Source organism: Rhinolophus ferrumequinum, chromosome 16, assembly GCF_004115265.2.
Source record: "Rhinolophus ferrumequinum isolate MPI-CBG mRhiFer1 chromosome 16, mRhiFer1_v1.p, whole genome shotgun sequence".
Lineage (NCBI taxonomy): Eukaryota > Metazoa > Chordata > Mammalia > Chiroptera > Rhinolophidae > Rhinolophus > Rhinolophus ferrumequinum.
Window position 1 is genome coordinate 52,154,234 of NC_046299.1, and position 21,034 is coordinate 52,175,267.

Sequence of the window (21,034 nt, forward strand, 5' to 3'; positions counted from 1 at the left end):
AAGCCCTCCACCACCTTCCTGGCACTGGGAAACTGGCTGCTCCCACGTTGCCAGGCTTCTGCACTAGAAGAAAGTCCACTAATGACTGATCGGGTGGTTCTTCACACCTTCGTGTCTGTGAGGACCCACTGATTTCTCGCACCTTATTATGGACTCCTGTCCACTTATGGCCTGTATCCTGTAACCTGGCACCTTATTTATTCTGACGCTGTTGTGATCTCACATCGTCTCATGGACGTGACCCTGATGGGGACCTCCTCCTCTGGAGTCTTGACCACACCTACTCCTTGCAGCTGGACTTTCAAACAGCAGGTACATTTCCAGTTTTTCATCTTGGTCGATTCACCTGATGTGAAGTGAAATTCACTGACATTCTAGTTTCTTGGGTGTTCTTGTTATTTGCTGCTGATGAAGCTGTTCGGTTTTTGAGGCCCCTCATAAAACGCAGGGCCAATAGGTGTAGTTTATAAGCTTAATCTGCCACGTGAACTGAAACAACTGAGCCTCTGGGACCGTCAGTTTTCTTTATTTGTTAAATAGAACCAATTACACTGGCAGTGCCTTCCTTAAAAGATTCTTGTAAAGTTGAACGATGCAATAGTCAAGTTTCTTTGAAAGGTTACAAGAAATTCGAGGGAAAGAAGAAATAGAAAAATGTATGCCAAAATGTGATCAGTGGTTATCTATGGGCGATGAGATTTTAGGTAATGGGAATTTTAATTTTCTTCTTTTTGTTTATCTGTGTTTTGTAAATTTTCAGTAACATGCCGTATATTCACTTGCTATGTAAATGTATAGCATGAATTTCATTGACATTATTTTCTTAGTTCTCAGAAGAGACCGCCTTGGCATTTTTAACTCTTGTTAGAAATCTCTTCATCATCTGCCCGCTCCCCCAGACTCCAGTGCTCCAAGGATGGAGCTAAGAGGGGAAAAAGGATATGCGAGATGCCTGGTTTTGAGAAATGATGTTGTATTCATGATTAGACTAGACATTTGGCTAACCGTGAAAGGAAATGGTTGACGTTCTTGAGGGATTCACTGAAGAGCTGTCCCCCAGCATGAGAAGACCCGGACAGATCAGGGCCTCCAGCATCTTTCCTGGGTCACTTTGCCCATGGCTGGTGCCCCTTTGCATCTAAGACACCTTTGGTACTTGCAGGTTCAGAATCCAGGTTTTCTAGTTCTTTCAGGTAGTGTTCAGCGTATGACACTGTTGGCATTGGCTGTATTTTTGCTGCACGCTAAACTAGCTATGGCCCACCCTGGAAGCAGGTCAAGTTTTAGCTCAACTTGATAGCTTAAGGAGAGATCTGAAAAGCAAGCTCAAACTGAGTGGGCCTTGCCACAGGCATGGGAGGAGTCAGGCTTTAGCGGGAAGGGTGGTTGGCTGTTGATGACCCCAAAAGCCAGACCTTGAAGGCAACTGTGGTTTTTCATAAAGACGGGGAGCGGCTTGGGGCCCCCGCCATTCAAGCAGCGAAGCAGCCTAGCAGCACCCTGATGATGGTGAGAAGGAAGAGAGATTCCTCAGTTATCCTGTTCCAGCTGAGCCTGGCTATCAGAGGCTGCCCTACCTGGGAATTTGCACTTTGACAGAAGCCAGGGTAGTCCCCCTCCTGCTGACTATTGGGAGAAAAAATCAGAAAAAAGATTTTGCTAAGCAAATGAAAGATATGAATGAGATGAAAGTGAGAATATTTAAATTACAGAAACTTGGTGCTTTCAAGCATACTCGAGCACTTTTGAAGCACCCATTTAGGGACTGCTGATTGATAAGAGGCCATGAATTATTCTTATCTCATCATTGAGCCAGTTTCTGGCTCTCTCGAGGGCAACACTTGGTTAACCTAATTTGAATCTAATTTGAATGACTTAAAAGTAATAAAACAAGTGTGTGCTTGAATGTAATAAAGCCTAATTTATTTAATAGGACATTTCTTAAAGAATTTTATTTTAGAGCTGGAAGGGACCTTTGAAATCATCCCTTTATTTTACAAATAAAGAAACTGAGTCCCAGAACAGTAAAATGTTTTCCCAAAGGTCACACACAGAGTAACCGCCCACACTGGGGCCTTGAACTCTGGTCCCTGAATCCTGCTTGATGGCTTTTGCACTACTCCATGCTGACCCTGCAGTTTGCTCGTGTGGCACATTCAGACTCCCCCACCCCCACCCAAGTTGTAGGAAAGGGATGGGGAGAGAGTGTGGCTGTGTCTTGAGTGAGACAGACTTCCTCATGAGAACATCCAAAAGGTTGGCCTGGCCCGACCCCCTCCGCCCACCCCGCACACTGAACACCACTGCTTGGTCTCTATGTACCGGCTGCGGGGGTGGAGCCACCTCTACCCTCCCCTGGGCATAAGCAATGAGGACTTGGAGTCACCAGGCACCCCACTTGGTGAATCCCTTTGGGATAAGCTGGCATTGAGAAAATGCTTTAGAAATTCTGAAACCCACAGTCCTGTGGGGCTTTGATGAGGCAATACCTCCTTAGGCCTTAGGTCCCTGGACGGCCAGGATAGTGTCTGTGGAGGGAGTTGGTACATGAGCTGGAGAAGACCCAGTAGGAGGGACCTTCCTTCCGACCTGGCCTTGGGTTCATGATAGCATCTCATGGGAGAAATTTAACCAGGGTTGTTTTCTGTCCCAAGGCTGCCCTTAGCATAGAGGGACCCTTAGTGGCAAAGTATTGTGACCATTCTTTACCTTCCTCTCACACTGGACCTGCCTGATCTGTAATACCTGCCTTACTGTGTGTGCCAGGGACTGCACTAAACGTCACATGTATTAACTCCTTGAATCCACATCCTATAGGTGAAGAAATCCAAGCTCAGAAAGCTCGAGAGACTTGCTCAAGGCCACATGGAAACCAGTATTTGATCCAGACGTTGTGGCTCTGGAGCAGATGCTCAGCCATTCTGTCTCTCTGCTTAAAAGATGCCCTTGAGGAAAGAGGAGAGGGAAGGAGTAAGCTGCTTTGTGGCGCTATGTCTGTTCCCCAGTGGGTTCCAGGCATCACTGGTCTAGGTTCTAGGAGCAAGCAGGTGGCTCTGGCTGCCCCAGGACGTCCATCCTCACTCCTGGATCCTGACCACCCTAAATTCCGGAGCCTTGATACTCGGCTTTCAGAAATCTTAAGTGCTTTTAGGGAAAGGAAATACTCAACCTAAATGCAAATATCAAATTAAAACTGAAACTCATAGACACAGACAATAGTTTAGTGGTTACCAGAGGGTAAAGGTGGGTGGGTGGTGGGAGATGAGGGTAAGGGGGATCAAATATATGGTGATGGAAGGAGAACTGACTCTGGGCGGTGAACACACAATGGGATTTATAGATGATGTAATACAGAATTGTACACCTGAAATCTATGTAATTTCACTAACAATTGTCACCCCAATAAAGTTTAAAAAATAAATTAAAACTTAGGCTTTATGCATGAGAAGCCAGCTCTAAGCTTTTGGGTGTTTTGGGCAACACCTAGAAAGAGACCAAGGAACACAGGCCGCCACGCCTGCTCTCAGCTGGGTTGTCACCTCTGTGTGTAGCTGTGTTGCCAGTGGAATTGATTGCTTTTTCCCTAAGCCTCGGTGAGTCTCGTGAACCTTGTTACGTGGGTGTCTAGGAGGGGCCCTGAACTGAGATGGGACCAAGTACCACGTCATGCAGATTGGAGCCTCCTTGCTGTGCAACACGGGTCAGAACACTGACTGTGGAGCTTGCCTAGACTGCACATGTGTGTGTTCGTTTGGAGCCTTCATTAGGCAGAGCTGGACTGAATTAAAAGAGCAGTGACATTTTCTTGGTGGAAGGAAGCAAGGTGATGGTCAGAGGTCAAGGAGGCAAGTGTATTTTATCGCATCAAACTCTACTGTGTGGCACTGCAGTAAGTAGGACAGGTCTGTCCTGCTCAGACACTCTCAGGGGCTTCCTGAATCAAGGGGCTTCCCCTTCTTTCCACAAACTGACCCTGACCTATCTTCCAGGTTTCTTTCTCACCGAGTAACCGTAATAGTAACATTTTCATCTGTCTATTACTTTATCATTTACAAGATGCTTTCATATTCCATATTTCTTTGACTCTTCTCTAACCCATTTTCAGAGATGAGGACATAGACCCAGAAAGGTAAAAGGACCTACTCAAAGCCACTACACCTGCAGTAGATTGTGGCTGGGGGAGACGGTGTATTACCACGTAGAGTGTTTGCTGCCCCTCCCTAGGGTGGCTTATGCTTTCCTGCCCCACTGATGTAAGGCTTTGGCATGCACTTGCTTTGGCCAATGGAATGTGGGCATCAGCCTGGGTCCTGAGTCCTGGAGTAAAGTGGACATGCAGCACAGTTAGAAGTGGCCCACCACAGACATGTCACGTGAGTGGGACATAAAGCATCGTCGCGGTAGGTCACTAACATGTTGCAGCACTGCTGTCTACGCGGACCCCACAGTGACATCATTTGGCTTAGTCCAAGACCTTCTGAAAATGCCCTTTCTTACTATATTCATCCCCTATAGTTAAGGTAAATCACCCTGTTTCTTCTCATCTCCGTGTCTTTTCTCATCCTGCTCCCTCTGCCTGGAATTCTGTTGAAATCCTACCCATCTTCCAAAGCCCAGAACTCAACTCTTCTGTGATGCTTTCTCAGATCCATGATACCTCACACTTAGTGAGCATTACTTTGTGTCACCTACTACTCCAGCACTTTACTTGTTTTAATTCAGTGAATGGTCACCATATAAGACAAGCCCTATTACTGCTGCCATATAAGGAGAAGAGAAGTAAAATAACTTGTCCAAGTTCACACACCTGATAGTTGGCAGAGCCAAGACTCAAACCCCACACTCCTTCCACCCCACTACCCACTTCTCTTTCTGTTCCCTGTTACATTTCTACACATCTCTTCTCCTCAACTGTAAAATGGCTTCTTTATCTGACTGACTACATTTCTTGATTTGGGTTTGAGTATAAATTCCATCACTCATTGGTGGTATGACCTTAGGCTAGTCACTTAATTTCTCTTCAGATCCCTCACCGCTCCTAGTAAGGTGCCAGTAAATACTGACTGACTGACTGACTGACTGACTAAATGGATGAACTCCCTGCGCCTTGCTTTGCCCATTTGAAAAATGGGAGTAATAAATGGTACCTCCTTCCTAGGGTTGTTTAGAGTTTAATTGACACCTCGTACAGGGCAGAGCACATGGTAAAAATCCAATACAACTTAGCCATTATTGCTATTATAAGCTGTAGGAAAGGTAAATATAGTATATAATATACAGAGAGAAAAAACTTACTTCTCACTATAGGGATTGAGGAAAGCTAACTTCATGGCAGAAATAATTTAAGTGGATTTTGAAGAGTGCATAGGCTCTGGACACGGAGATGAAGTAAAAGGAAAGGCATTTTAGGCAAAGGAAACAGCATAAATTCAGAGACAGTGTAAGTTTTAAAAATCTTAATCCCCCTCCCCCCAGTTATTACTATTTTAAGTGTCAGATATAAGGAAATAACCCTAAATATGAAAAAAATTTTTATGCATAAAGATGTCCACTGTAGATTATTTATAAAAGTGAGAAATACCTAATATATCCAAGAATAGGGAAATGGTTAAATAAATGATCTTATATTCATTTGATATATTATTATATTATATAATATAATTAATGTTATAATAATATTAATACTAATATATTTTATACTAATTAAATGAATGAGAAGTATGTAATAAGGGAAAAGTTTACAAATGATGCTATGTGAAAAAAAGACAAAAATGAATGTTCCTCAAGGTTACAATGATGTCAAAGCAAATTTTAAAACCCAAAATAATACACAGATACCTAGGAGGAAATATGCTAAAATATTGATAGGAGTAGCTTTGGAGTTAGCGGTTTTGGTGATTATTTTGGGAAATTTAAAAGTTTTCCTCCTTAGATGAATCACTATTTTATTATCATGGCTAATCTTTATCTAGTACTTACTATATATTAGGCAGAGCACTGATATTTTACATATATTGTCTCACTTAATCCACTCAACCCTATGAGGAAAGTTCTCTTGTTAACCTATTACAAATAGGGAAACTAAGAGTTATATATTGATACACTGATCATATATTACTTTTATAATAGGAACACCATATACTTATTACATTTATTTAAGATTTTATTATTAAAAGTAAGAGATTCAGGCAATCCACCCCCCTTTTTTTGCTACTTCAAAGTGTTAAAATAAACATTGTTGTACATATTTCCTTAGGTATTGGTACTCTTACTTCTATAAATTATGTTTCTTAAAGTAATATTTGGGGTCAAAATATATGTGTGCATGTTTTATTTCGAACTAATTTTAGACTTACAGAAAAATTGCGAAAATAGTACAGAGATTATTTGGCAATAAAAAAGAATAAAATACTGACACATGCTACAACTTGTATGAACCATGAAAACATTATGCTAAGTCAAAGAAGCCAGTCAAAAAAGACCAAACATTATGATTCCATTTATAGGAAATGTGCAGAATAGGTAAATCTTTAGAGACAGAATGCAGAATGGTGGTTGCCTAAGGCTGGAGGAAGGTGGGGAATAGGGAGAAATCACTAATGCGTTTGGGGTTTCCTTTTGAGGTGATGAAAATGCTTTGATATTAGATAGTGGTGATGGTTGCACAACTCTGTGAATATAATAAAACCACTGAACTGTATACTTTAAGTAGGTGAATTTTAAAGAATGTGAATTATATCCCAATAAAGCTGTTATTTAAAAAAAGGAAAACAGTACAGTGAGTCCCTGTATACTATGGAATATTAAAAGTGCAGAATAGTGTATATATAGTATGATTCATTTTTCTAAAAATTGTTTAAAAGAAACAAAAACCCTTTATATGTGTGTATATGTTTCCTTCTGTTTGCAATAGTACACATATAGTAGTAGAAGTATGCAAGTAAGCGTAATACTGGTTACTCCATGGTAGAATTGAGAAAGAGCAAAGGGAGATTATGCAGTTTGTTTTTATAATCCTCTACTTAGTTTAATTGCATGCAATTTTTGTAACGTTTTCAGTTTTAAAATATTAAGGAAAAAACCAGGGAGGCTGCCTCTGGATTTCCCATGACTAGACAGTTATCTCTAGGTTTCAAGCAGCAAGGTGTGTATGAAATCACACATACAGAAGCCCAGTATCATCTACTCCCTGGAGAGATAGGATAGATTATGAGCTGGAACCCTGAGGGATGGAGAGAAGAGTAAAGATGCAAGTGTCTGGGTTGGGCAGAACTACATCTGAATCCCATCTCTCTGCCACCTACTGAGCTGCAGACCTTGGGCCAGTTAATTAACTGCTCTGTGCCTTGGTTTCCATCTTTAAAATGGGAATAATTAGGTGCCTCTTTCACTGGTTTTTAGTGAAAATAAAATGAGATCATGAAGGCAAGATGTTTAGCATAGTGCCTGGCACATAGCAGTCAAATTGTAGGCATTATTATTAATGTTATTTATCATGGGAGCTTCTGAGCACATAGGTTGATGTGTTCCTGTGCCACCAATCTGAGAACTGACTTTATTCTTGCTGGCATTGTAATCAGCTAAAATAAAGACTATTTTTCCCCGCCTCCCTTGCAGCTAGGGGCAGGGGAAGTCTTAAGTGGGACTTTCCTTAAGTTAGAATCCCTTTTGCTCTTACTTTCTCTCTATCTTCCTGCAGTCTGCATCCTACAGATAATGGCTGGAGCACTATGAGGAATCTCGGCCATGCAGCAACCATGAAGAAGAAAGCCATGCCCTCAGGATTTTCGGGCAGCCCGGGAGCCTGGATCCCTTTGGACCCAGCTTGCCTTCCTCTGGGCTTCTTTCCTGTGAGAGAAAAATCGATGTCTATCTTGCTTAAGCCCCCTTTCTGAGTTTTCTGTAATACGAATATAAACCAAGCCCTAACTAACAGAGTTCCCACAGAACAATTAACCTAAAAACCAAAATCTCATGAGGAGGAGGTGGCGAGGGGTGTGAGCTGGCGGAGGCTGGCTGCCTTCCCCGGGCTAAGCCTGGGCACTTACTCGTCCCCGATGTAGAGCTTGGGCCAGACCTCGTTGACATGAGTGTACTGGGGACTGCCCTTCCAGAAGAGACGCTCCAGCTCGAAGGCTCCTGGGGTCCAGTAGTCCTCCGCCTCCTCCTCCATCGCCTTCGGCAGCAGCCTCTTGGCAGATGGGTAGGCATTCTTGAGGCTTGTCTTGGGCTCTCCAGATGTCATTTCGGAGCCAAGAGATTTTCTTTCCTTTCTGCAGCTGGTCATGAGAGAGGGTCAGGATGGGGGTTAGCAAGGGACAGAGGTAGGGAATGGGTTTTTGGAAAGGAGGTGGGAAGAAGCTGATCTCAAGATTTGTCAGACATTTCCCAGGCCTGCTGTGCTCCTGCTTCCTCTTCCCAGGCCACAGAGATAAACAAGGAAGGCCATGATGGCAGTTAAACAACATGTGTCCCCAACATTCCAGTCTCATCAGAGCAAGAGTGCTGGGGACCCTCTGACCCAAGTGGCGGCGGGTTTGCAGCAGACCCGTGACAAAATTCTTTCAGACAGCCAGGCCCTTGCCTCCTTTCTTTTAGATTTTCCCTCCTCTTTGGTGCCGACTTTTTCCTTTATCTGACTGGAACCTACTGGCTTGCGCCATTTTGAACCCGAATAGGAAGGTCCAGATGGTTCCTGACATTCCCGGCTGCATTACTCATCAGCAGCAGGGAGCCGGCGCCTGCGGGAAGGGCACACCTGTCAATCCAGAGCCTGTCTAGTCTGGGCAGCCACGCACACTCTCGGGGCTTCAGGAGCCTGGGGGTGGAAGGAAACTTGGCTGCGTGAGTGTCCGTCAACTTGTAAGGACATTTGAAGTCAATGTTCGCAGCTCTCACACGAGGAGGCTGGCAGGCGTGCTAACGCACCAGGGGGCAGAAGAGATGTTCCTAGCTGGAGAGCTATGGGCGCAGGTGGCAATGTGTAGTTATAGGGCTTGTCAGGCTTTGCAAGTGGAATGCAGGAGGAGAGTTCCCAAGGTCCCCAAGGAAACAAATTCACGGTGGGACTGGACAGCATTTGTTCCCTGAGCCAAGTGACTGATGCGTCTGCACTCAGACAGCCTGGAGAGGGAAGTTGTACTCTGAGACTGAAGGGACAGAGAAAAGGGTGGAGTGCCTGAGAAAGGGGGAGGTGTGTGACAGGGAGGGGATGCTATTTAACAGATATTTATCTAGCACTTATTTTGTGCCAGGTACTGTTCCAGTGCTTTACAATCTTCTAAACAACCTGAGAGGTAGGTACTGTTATTATCTCCATTTTCAGATGAGGAAAATCGTAAATTGAGAATGTTTGTAACACATGGTTTTAGTCTTCTGGAAAAAGAAAACTGCTGAGAGGGCAGGGGTGGGGGTAGGAGATGCAGTGTGAGGAGGGGCAGGCCAGGGCTAACAAAGGGTTGGTAGCTTCAAAGACCACTAGGATCGTGTCAGAAGGACTCAGAACATAACTCGAAGAGTCTCCCGCTTGTCAAAAATTTGAACATGAAAAATAAAAATAACTGCAGTGTTTGAAACTGAAATGTTTGAAACACATCAAATTTATAAATCATAATGATACGTAAAACAATGATTCACTGTTGGAAGATGCTAGTGAACCGGTTCATTATTTTGAAGACAGATGAGTAAAGGGAAAGAATCTAGCATTAATTGCTCCTTTCTGATACAAACTCTTCTATTCGGTAGACGAGGGAAATTTTCTCTTTTATAAGGTATTCCAGATAATAAAAATGGAAGGAAGTACCATTTTGCAACATCTGATGAGCTAATGGGTGTTGACATTGAACGCTGACTGCTAGTAACCTAAGAAGACCCGATCAGACATTATGGGCCTTCCGATGCAAGAATACACCACCTTCCCGAAAGTAGTCTCGCCAAAGGAAAACCTGAATCTTTGATCAGACTCCTCAGAGTCTGGATCTAACATCCAATTTGCAGGAGATTCAGAGGACAGTTAACTTATACCACAGGGCCTTGTCTTACAGAAATACAAATGAAATAATCACAGATGAAATGATATAACGTCTGAGGTTTGCTTCAAAAATAATGTAGTTGGAAAAATATAATATATTGTGTGGGGGGTGGAAAGAATAGGTGGAGATGTGATGAGACAGGATTGGCCATGGAAGTTGGTGGTTGGAGTTGGATGATGGTTGCAAGGTAGTTACTGTTTCTCTTTGCATGTGTTTGAAATTTTCCATAAAAAGAAAATTTAAAAAGGAAAGGAAAGAGTTGAAACCACTGCTCTGGGACATTTGATTCACCCAAGATCACGGTAGATGAATTAAAGGATCAGTAGCTAGCAGTGTGTGTCTTTGGGGGTTGTGGGAAGCCAGGATCTGTGACTTTCTGGGCAAAATCCTGAGTTGGGCGGGTGAAGGCAGTGGGCAGCAGAGGGGACCCTACTTTGGAGTCTGTCAAAATGCGATCTAAAGACTACCTCCCTCAGAATCATCTGGCACTTGCTAAAACTACAGCTTCCTGGGTAGCACCCTGGACTGGGGGTAGGGGCTTAGGAGTCTATATTTGAACAAGCTTCCGAGTGAGTCTGATGCTCACCGAAGTTTGATAATAATTGCCCACGAATGTGGCTAAAGAGTCAAAGAACTGTTGCCTCAAGAGAAGGGTAGTCAGGGTGCTCAGTACGCTTTCCAGCTTCTCATTGAAGCGGAGGCCAGGGCTTCAGCCCAGATTAAAGGTGCAGGACTGGGAGGAGCGAGGGCGTGGATGATCTGACTCCGGGCTCCTTGAAGATGGCTCCTTAGGGGTGGTTATCTCTGTAGCCTCATTTGACAGAGTCTGATGAGGAGGTGCTCAGAAAGGCTTTGTTAAATGAGGGAATAGCTTGATGGATGCATGAACGGGATGACTGAATGAGTGACTGAGGGGGTGGATGTATAAGGGACTGTGAGGCGTGTCTAGGGACTCAGACAGAGCCACTGCGGCCTGCCTGCTGCCGTTTACAGCTGTTTACAGCCACCAAGGAGAGAGTCGTGTCAAGGGTTGGCGAACAACTCCTGTGGCGGGAACCAGCATAGACACCTCAGTCTCCCTCGAGCGTGGTGATGGCCCTCCTTGCCTTAGGCCCACAGGTGCCTTAATTTTGAGAGGTCTGGAGCTCAGCCCATGCATGGCACCAACTCTTCTTATTTCAAAGTGAGGAGAAGCTGGGCACCATATACCTGAATTTGGATGTGCAGGCCGTTTTGAACCCCGCTTGCCACTCAAGGAGTCTTCAGAAGAGGTGATTTCAGGGAGATACCTGAAGTAAACTGCATTCTGAAAGCCCTGCTTCTCCTTTGATCACTGAAGCTGACCTCATCCTTGCTGAGGCTGTTTCTCCTTTATTATGCTGTGGAAGGAGCCATCCCCATCCCCATCTCCGTGCTGAAAGCCTCGGCTGGATTTCCAGACAGAAGAGGAAGTGGTGCGGTCTACCCAGAACGGCTTGGCATGCAGAGGAGCTCTGGGATCTATTATCCTCCAACGTGCAGATTTGATGGGGGAAGAGAACAAAGCGCAGAGCCGGCCAGAAACCACAGACCTGTAATCTTTCCAAATCCTGAAGGCGGCTTGTGTGCATCCCTCTCTGCAAGGCTCCCAAATCTCTGACTCTCAGAGAGGCCAGGAGCGTCTATTTCCCAGATCACAGCCAAAATGGAAGGGGAAGACAAATCTGTTCTGTTTGGTTTCCATAGATTCGACCCAGAGATTAACTGCCAAGGTCTCAATGACACACACAATATCAATCACAGGCTAAATGTCATAATGAGAGCTGGGCAGGTTGTCAAGAGAGGCCTCCAGGTTCCTGTTACGGCTTCGTATTTAAAGATTTGGTCCCAGGAAGCCAAATGCCAACTTGAAAGCTACTTGGCCTATGTGTAGCATCAGCCTGTCTCTTCCTCAAAGGATAGCAACCTCAGGCTCCTTCCCGGAGGGGCCAGGCCGGTTGTGTAGAGGAGGAAAATAGGTTGGGTGTTAAAGAATAAACAAACAGGAACCTAATTGTTGAATGCCGGCAGGAGCCATCGGGAGTGACGGGGATTGTCCCATGTGAGGATGCAAGCCCAGATTCTCTGATATCCTTGTGAGAAGTCAGAAAGCCAGACTTTCGTGTGAAACTTGCTGGTTTTTAAGTGTAGGCAGCTGTAGCAGATGCTGTCCTTGCCATGTCTCATTCCACGGCTCAGGTCACTGCATATAAATGGATAATGCCTTTATGCGTACAAGGCTTCTTTTCTCAGGCCCGTGTATTTCCCTGCTGGAGGGTATTTTCTTGTATTTGCACTGGCCAGACGTAAAGGAGGGCGTGTTAACTCCTGAAGTCATTGGCAAATGAGGGGCAGGAGCTGGTGGACAAATACCCCAGTTTCTTCCACCCTGAGTGTGATCATTTTGGAGTCTCCTGGAGGCTGGCCGTGTGCTGCAGCCCCGGCTGCCCAAGTGGCAACCTGCTCACTCACACATCCTCTCCTGGCACTCTTCCTTGCCAGTCTCACTTGTCCACTCCGCACAGTGCTTCCTGGAGCACCTCGCAAATAAACAACTTGGACCCAAACCTACGTCCCAAGGTCCGCCTTTGAAGGGACCTAAACTAACATACTGCTATTTTAAAAACATTTAAAGATACTGTGACAACAGAGAATGCAGAGGCCAAGTGGTACTTGACCATGAAGGCCTGGAGGGCCGTTTCCCTCTGTGAAGCAGTGGTCTTTCCTTTGAGCAGCTATTTCCAGGAAAAATCAACACAGGGACCCTGCCTTAATCCTGACTCCATTTCAGAATTTTCGACGGCACAGCTTGCATTTGGTTAAAGGTTTTCCTTACCCAGTGAGAAAAAGCTTTGATCTGAATTCAAAACTATAATTTTGACACCATGATTTGACTCCACATTTAAAAAAATACATAAAAAACATATAGTTTTTTTTTAACTAGGAAAAAAACCATCAAAATCTCAATACTGTGGGCAAGTGTCAGGACTCAGATTTTTTTTTTCTTCTATTTCTATTTTAGGATTCTTTTGATAAATATATTTTATAATGAATAACCATGTCTTTATTTTTTAACTGCGCTAGCCAAACAGAACAGTCTGGGCAGGAAACTGCTTGTGACTTCTGGTTTGCGACTTTAACTCTGTATTAGTTGCCCCTGAAACCTGGCACTTTCCTGGGGCTGCTCTACCTCTCTGTCCCTCTCTCCCTACATTCACTGCCTCCTCGCCCTTCTCTGCTCTCACGGCCCCAGCCATCACTGAGGACTCACAGGTCTATACGTCTCATCCTCCCTGAGCTTCACTTTCCTCTTTGATAAAATGGAGCTGTAACAAGAGAAATAAAGATGTTTTCTAGAACAGACAGCCAGAAACCCAATCTGAACTGTTTTGCTTCCTAAGGTGGAGGCTGGGAGAAACGGAATCAAGAGATGCATCATTCATTTCAGTGGGACAATTAAATGTCTAAGTGGACCCCTCGAGCCTGCCGAGACTGTCCAGAAAGCTATGCCCAGGAATGCGAGCCACTGAACAAGCCTCCTGCTTAGTAAAAACTATCATTTGAGGATCCTTTTGATGAGAAAAAGGTAAGTCCTGAAGCATGACTCAGAAAGTGCTGAAATGAAACAGAGAGCTAACTTGTTCTGTCCACGAAAGCAAGGGGGCTTCTGAGCCTCCTAGAACGTCCCCAGAGAGGGTGTAAGGGTCCCTGCTGCCAGGTGGGAGGGCTTGGGGCCAAAGACAGCCAGGTGAGGAGCACCCAGGGGCCACAGCCACAGGGCTAAGAACAGGGGTTACCGATGCCCAGTTTGCAGTGCCCCACCATATGGCAGGTCTCTGTTGCCCTAAACCTTGGGTGAAACTGTTAGACATGACAGACAGTCGTGTTTGTGGTGCCTTTGAGACATCAAAGGGAAAGAGGCTTGTGCCAATGGAGAGAGGAAACCAGAAGTTTATGAAGCAGCGTGCACAGCATGGTTCTGTTCTTACACAAAAATACATTTCACCAAAATAGTAACACTGACTATGTACTTATTTTAGGATGATGAAATTATATGTGATTTTTTCTTCTTCCTTTTAAGGAACCATCTTTTCTAAAATTTCTGTGGTAAATAGGTGTTATATGTATATGGAGAAAGAAAAAAAACCTGTGAAAGATTGATTTTAGAATTGTTCTGGGCGTAGTAGATGCTTCCCCTAAACGTGTAGGCGGAGGCACAAGAAGGTGGCCGTCAGGACAAGGCCTGACCAGGTGGTCCTTGCAGCTTGCGTGGCACTGAGTACCTCCCAATGAGTGTGAGCGCCCCGAAGGCCAAGGTGTGTCCTTGAGGCCGCTTAGCGGCAGCAGCCAGACGTAGGTCATTCTAGTCCCTCAGTGCTTCCCAGGAAACCAGAGGAGAATCAAACATTGTGGGTCCTGACGCTTATACAAAAGCTTTAAGAGAAAGAAAACTAAATAGGTCCAGGGCCTTGGAAGAGGCCAGTGCAAGCTCTACTCACACATCCCTCTGTGAAGAGCTAGACGTGGGCTGGGTCAGAGAGGTTTCTGCCCTCTAGAAGTCTTTGCTCTAGTAGAGTAGCTTATAATCTAATTTTTAAAAAAATTTCCTCTCCCTTTGAAGGTATTTTGTATCTGTGCATAGGTGGACATTGCATATTTACATTCTTAATGCATTGGGATCGTGGGGGAAAGTTAGTCTGTGTTTAAATGCATGTACAGCACATTTCTTCCATGACACCACCCAAGGTGGACTTGAAATGTGCTTTGTAGAAGGGGGAAACTGAAAATGTTATTGTGGTTGGGTAAAGTGCTCTGTTAGGATAGTCATACCTTCTGCTGGGGTATGGATGTGGAGGCACAGAATTTGGCAGCAGTGTACATATATAAACATACATATTTTTAATTTACTACAAGTCAGGGCTTGTCTTTATGCCTCTTAAATCTACAAAAATGATCCCAACCAGGAAATAAAAGTTGTGGATTTTTTAAAAATTAAAACTTGGATATGAAAACCAGGAATTTTTTGTTGCCTATAATTTAATTCCTAATATATCGGACATAATCCAAGTTTAACAGATTTTTTTTTTTTTCTCATGGATTCTGGCAAGTACATTAACAGGAGGCAATTATGTGAATTAATATAAACTTCTTTTATTAAAAAAACAAAAGCCTTCATTTAAAGAGGTAATTTAATATTCCTTCTACCATGGTGTTGATACCATTAAGTTGTTTGATTAACTCTTCAAATGGTTTCAAAGTGCTTCGGGGTGGTAATTTATGAACTCCTAATTGATTTCCCCAATCTTGGTTTGGCAGAGTTGGGCCTCCCGGAAATCATGAGGAGGCTGGAGGCCCACACTCAGCTTCCTTCTCCGACAAGGGGGCCAGCCGTGATGGATTTCACCTCCGTGGCCCAGGCCCCGGTGGGGGAGAGGAGGTTCTGGCACAGAAGCCAAGAGGCTATGACGTCTGACCAGGCCAGTTGTGGTTCTGACCCCTGAGCAGCTGGGCCTTTGCTTCCTCTGAAGATGTGTGGGAACACTGCAGGCAGTTTCACAGCTCATGAATTCAGGAATAGATGGCCTTTTAGTTCATGTCTTTCAAGAACCATTTCCCGCTGTGCATCACCTCAGAACATGAGGCTTCTTTGTTCAGGGAAAGGTGAAGGAGGGTAGAATGTGGCGGTGTAGCCCTCACCGTGGGCCCTCCACCCCTCCATTTCCAATGCAGGCCACTCTTCCTCCCTCGGCCTGTCTCTTGATGCTGTGCAGAGGAGGCTCTGGGCCTTGGGAAAGCTGGGGGCCAAGCACCCACCTCTTAAAGCTGCCACAAAAGCTCACCAAGAAATCAGGGCCCTGGCAGGACACAGGTTGGTTACTTTTACCGTGTGCCCAGTGATTATCTACTTTCAAAACCTCCTAGACGGGGAATAGCTGCCCCCACTTTACAGATGAAAAAAATGAGGATCAGATAGGTTAGTAACACACCAAGTTAGTAAGTGGTGAGCCTGGGACTCAACCCAGGCAGCCAACCCATGTCAATAATAGGTCACTCTATTCTTGGTCACAAAGTATATGCTCCTGAGGGCAGGCCTGGGCCTTTCAGTTTTATATGCCTCCCTTCGCGGTATGAAATCATGGAGGGAGGCATACGTTCTAGCCTTGGAGTCTCACGTACATGGGCTTCAGCTTCCTCTGTAAATGCGGATAATGGCCACCTCCATGGTTGTTGGATTAAATGAGATAGCCAAGTTCTTGGCACATCGACATGGGGTCAGAGAATATTTCATGAAGGGGACAGGGGGAAGGGTGGGTGGCAAATTTCCAACTGTGTTGGGAGCTAAGTTCTGAGCCAAGAGTAGGCAAGAGGGTGTTGAGCGCTTTGGCCGGAGCTGAAGGTCTCTGTAGGGTAGTAGTGGCAAATGGGATGGGGCGTAAATAAGCCTGACTCAACATTCTCCTGTGGGTGATGGGCTCAATTGCTCCCGTATGAAGTACAAGCAAGGCTTTGGGAAGAGGAGAAAGGCCTTCCACCAGCCCGTTAATATATGCTGGTGGTGCCAGGCTGCCGTAAGACTTGTCCTCCTATGTACTGTGGAAGTGGTGAGCCCAGAACCATTAACGGTCACTGGAAGTGAGAATGCAAACGCCATCTGCTCTAGAGTCAGGCTGAACAGGACAGACGGAGCTATGACCTCTGGCACCAGTACCTGGAGCCAACGTTTCTAGGCCCCTAAAGGGGCTTCCGGGCCCACTGACGTCCCCTGTCATCATTCTCCCACATCCCACTCCCATCCCCATGCCCGATGCTCTTTCCTTGTATGGGACTCGGCTCAGCAGCCCTTCCACTGTTGTTTATAAACGTCGTTTGGCAGGACCAAAATCAGTTTGTCATGAGGAGAACAAGAAGGGTGCACAAGGCAAAGTCAGGGCAACAGAACAAGCTCCGAGCACCTGGGCCCTTCAGGTGCTGGGGCCATAAGTGAGGACGCCTCTCCACACGCTCCTCATGTCCCCTCCCTTCGTACTCAGAGTTTTCCCCTTGGAATATTTTCAGCTTTCCTGAACATGAAGAGCCTCCCGCTCCCAAAAGCTCTTGGGTGCGGGCCCCTGAGGTACCACTGGGGCCGCAGCACGATGGCACCTGGATCTAATGGGGAGCCCGGGTCTGAGAGGCAGGACACCTTCCCACCTTCCCACCGACATGCGCTGCTGTCTTGGTCCAGTGGCTCTGTCCATCCATCGCCCGGTCTCCCCATATTTACCGGGGCTCCATCCCCACCCCATCCTCCCAACCAGAACTGGGAAAAGCTTCAAAAATAGTCCATCCATATGATGCTTAGTGTCACCCACAGGAAGGACTCTCGTGGGTGGGGTTGAAGAACTTATTTGTGATTTGTGTCGCTCTACACAGGACGTGAGTCACTCCAGTGTCTCTATCCCCCGGTCCCATTGAGATTTGTTTCCCTTCCACTGGCTAAATGGACAAATGTAGACCTTGATGGGATGGGATACAGTGCACCCAGTGCCTCAGAAGGGCCTGCTGAGCTTGAACCTGCCCTGTTATCCTTTAGAAACGGTCACTGAACTGGAAGCTCAGATTTGGAGGGAGGGAAGTGGAGAAAATTCCACCACGTCTCTAGAGAAGACGGGCAACAAGAAACCTTTCACATTAAAGGATGTCAGCTGTTCTCTGTCTCTCCAGGAACAGGGTGGAAAGGGGGCTTCTAATCCCTACACCCAGGCCCCCAAAGGACCTTTGGCTGGACCAAGAGGTGCCAGCCTCACCATCCCAGGGCCTTACCTGTGTGTGCTGGGGCCTGGCTGAGTCAGGAGTCAGGAGGTACTGGTCCACAGGGTGTGTGGCGCCTCACACCCGGCACTCAGACTGGCATCTGAGAGCTATTTTTAGGGTCAGATCTGCTGACGCTGACCTTGTGTGCTGCCCAGTCTGAGATGAGACCCATGGCGTCTGCTTGCAAAATGATTTGCCAATGTGACCTGAAACCCTTGACTTTGGGAGTCCTGTACCTAGAGCCCACACACTTGTTCCTGGCCCAGCCACAGAGGCAGGACATGTGGCCGCCGAGGGGGGAGGGCGACAGGCAGGGGGATTTCCCAGCTTTGTTTTCTTAGGATGGACGAGGCCAGGTGTCTGCGGGGCCCTCCCCTGGGCTCTGTCCTGGAACAGTTGGAACAGGAGAGGTTTGTGCGCTGGCGCAGAGCCTGTGGGAGGGTCGGGGGCACCCAGCCTGGAGAACTCTCCATTCCAGTCTTGTCTGGGAGTTGGTGGAGCCATCTATGGGGGGTGGATGGACTGGATGCCACATCATGCGAGACCATCAATGAAATGCCCCCAAGAGAGACCGTGAGCTTGGGTCACATGCAGTGTCACCTCCTGTGAGACCTCTGGCCAGTGTCCAACCCTTCTGGGCTTCAGTGAGGAAAATAATCGTAATGCCATCCTCTTATGTTGTCATGAAGGTTAAATGGCGTACAGTATGACATACAGTAGTGCCTGGCACAGGCTAAACACTTTTTAAGATGCTGATGGTATTAGGATGCCAAAAATATTCCCAGTTCAGTGTCATTCCCAGATCTCTCTTCTTGGCAGTTCCTTCTCTCAACCTCCCGCCTCTTTGGCTCCAGACATTTTTGCTCCAGGAATCCCCCTTCCAATCCACCTACGCCCTACTATTGTGGCCCTTCTTTGTAACGTTGAGTGACATAGTCCTGTCCAGGGTTCTCTAATTTTCTAGTAAAATCTTTCTAGGGCGTCCTACAGTCCTTTATAATGAATGATGTGGTTTTCCACCCGTAGCCATGCTCGTCACCCCCTTTGGGGTGGACTGTAATGTGTGAAGGATTGGGGGAGTGGGGAGAAGGTCACCGATCGCCCTGCATCCTCCACTGAACAAGGTCTTCTTACGTTGAGTCATCATTTTGTCGTCTGCAACTTTGTATTCAGCAAACCAAGGATCTTCCTCACCATTTGCTTGTTTAGCCTCCTGCCAGTTTTTTTTTTTTTTTTTTTTTTTTTTTTTTTTTTTATTTAGAGTGGTTATTTCTACTAGTATTTTTCATTGTGAAACTGATCAAAGACTTAGCTTTTATTGATTTCTTGGTGCAAAGTATATTCACAAGACAGAGACTCAGGATCTGAGTGTACAAGGAATTCACATTCTCAGGGTCCACATGTCCCTGGAGTCAGAGCAGCAGGGTCAAAAAGTCCTTCTGCAATTACTCCAAGAACTAAAGAAGGCAGAGCTGCTGGAACTGACAGAGACTGAAGAAAGGTTTCTGTCTAGCTGGGAGCCCAGCCCAACCCCAGCCCAACTCAAGGGCTAAGGAGGCAAGAGGGGCCCCTGAAGATGTAGGTTCAGCAGGGGGGCAAAAATCAAATATCTAAAGGCATCTGAGACAGATGATTGATAAGAGAGGGAGATAATATTTCATCACACTGTCTAGGAGGATGTTCAATAAATAAAGCCAAGAAAAGAATTCGATGAGTTGCTGGATTATCACCACCATTGGAGTAGACCCTAAAGGTGGTCGACCCCCTCCCCACATCCCATACTTTAATCCATCGCACATTAAAGTTTACCCAAAGAGGATGATGAGGATGGCGAAGGGTGGAAAACCACAGCATTAACTATGAAGGACCGTAGGAAGCCCTGGGAGATTATTAGAAAAGAGTAATGGGGGTGGCAGGAGACATCTGATCTGTCTTCTTGTGGCTGAAGGGCTGACCTGTGACAGAAACAATCGCGTTCTCTGCACAACTCTAAGCGCAGAACTCGAGCTGTGGGCAGATGACCCAAGAGCTGCCTTGTGTAGATATGGCAAACACACCCTTCTGCCGGGATGGTAACCAAAGGCTGTGCTCAGAGGTGTCTCCAACTATTCCAGACTCCAAGGATAGTCCGCCAGGACTCCGCCACAGCGAGCTGCGCTTGTGCAGGTGAAGAACGACCTACAGAAACAGCTGTTCTTCTCTTTGTCGCTTCTTAGGAACTTACCTGTGACAAGCATTTGGCCTCGTTTTCTCCCTACCACTGCCACTCCTCTGACCCATGTGATTTTCATTAGCAAACTCCTTTTCCCCAGAACCTCCCTCTACTTTTTCCGTTTTCAGATATAGGTAGACGCTGCTCTTTGTCCCATCTCCTTTGGATCAGAATCCCACTTAGGCCCAGTGGCAGGACACAATCCCCCTCCAAAGATATGTACCTCCTCCTCCCTGGGATCTGTGAATATATGTTACCAGGCAAAGGGGAATTAAGGTTGCTAATCATCTGACCTTAAAATAGAGAGAGTATCTGGGATCATCCAGGTTGGCCCAATGTAATCACAAAGGTTCTTGGAAAAGAGAGGCAGAAGAGGCGGTTGGAGTGTTGCAGCATGAGAAGGACTCAACTCCCTGTTGCTGGCTCGGAAGATGGAGGAAGGGACCACGAGCCAAAGAACAGACTCTAGAAGCTGCAAAAGGCGAGTAAATGGATTCTGACCTAGAACCTGCAGAAGGAATGCAGTGCTGCCAACATCTTGATTTTAGCCCAGTGAGACGCACGTCAGACTTCTGACCTACAGAACAGTAAGGTAATACGCTGGTTTCAGCCACTAAGTTTAGGGTGATTTGATACAATGGCAACAGGAAACTAATACGTGAGATTTGACTAATACATGACATTTCTGGGTCGAAAAAATTCAGGGGTTTCCAGTCCTCTGTGGAAACCTGAGATTATGTGGACGCTGAGTCCAGCGAGAGCCCAAGGGAGAGGGTGCCCGCCCAGATGGAACCCAGAAAGCTGAGGCCACATCTCTGTGGCAGACATTTGTCGTGTGATGGCTGTAAGTCCTCTGTGCCCCTAGAGGTCTCTTTTCTTTCAATTACAAACAGCAAAGCAAACAGACCGTGGCCCTGTCCTGCAGGAAGCCCAGAGCTCTCCGCGACATCTTGAAGGACTGCTCCCTGAGAGAGGTGTA

The 21,034-nt window shown here is 46.1% G+C and overlaps 1 protein-coding gene across 1 annotated transcript in view; it reads right to left on the minus strand.

The window, feature by feature from the left end:
• The window catches only part of DUSP29 (dual specificity phosphatase 29), a 31,065-nt gene extending 13,117 nt beyond the window's left edge, over positions 1 to 17,948 (minus strand). Inside the window, exons 1-2 of the mRNA XM_033131259.1 lie at positions 17,853 to 17,948; positions 8,049 to 8,279 (exon numbers count right to left, since the gene is read on the minus strand). Coding sequence (XP_032987150.1) covers positions 8,049 to 8,245 — 197 coding nt within the window. The 5' untranslated portion in view covers positions 8,246 to 8,279; positions 17,853 to 17,948. The remainder of the gene's footprint in view (positions 1 to 8,048; positions 8,280 to 17,852) is intronic.
• Between the last annotated feature and the right edge of the window lie 3,086 nt (positions 17,949 to 21,034).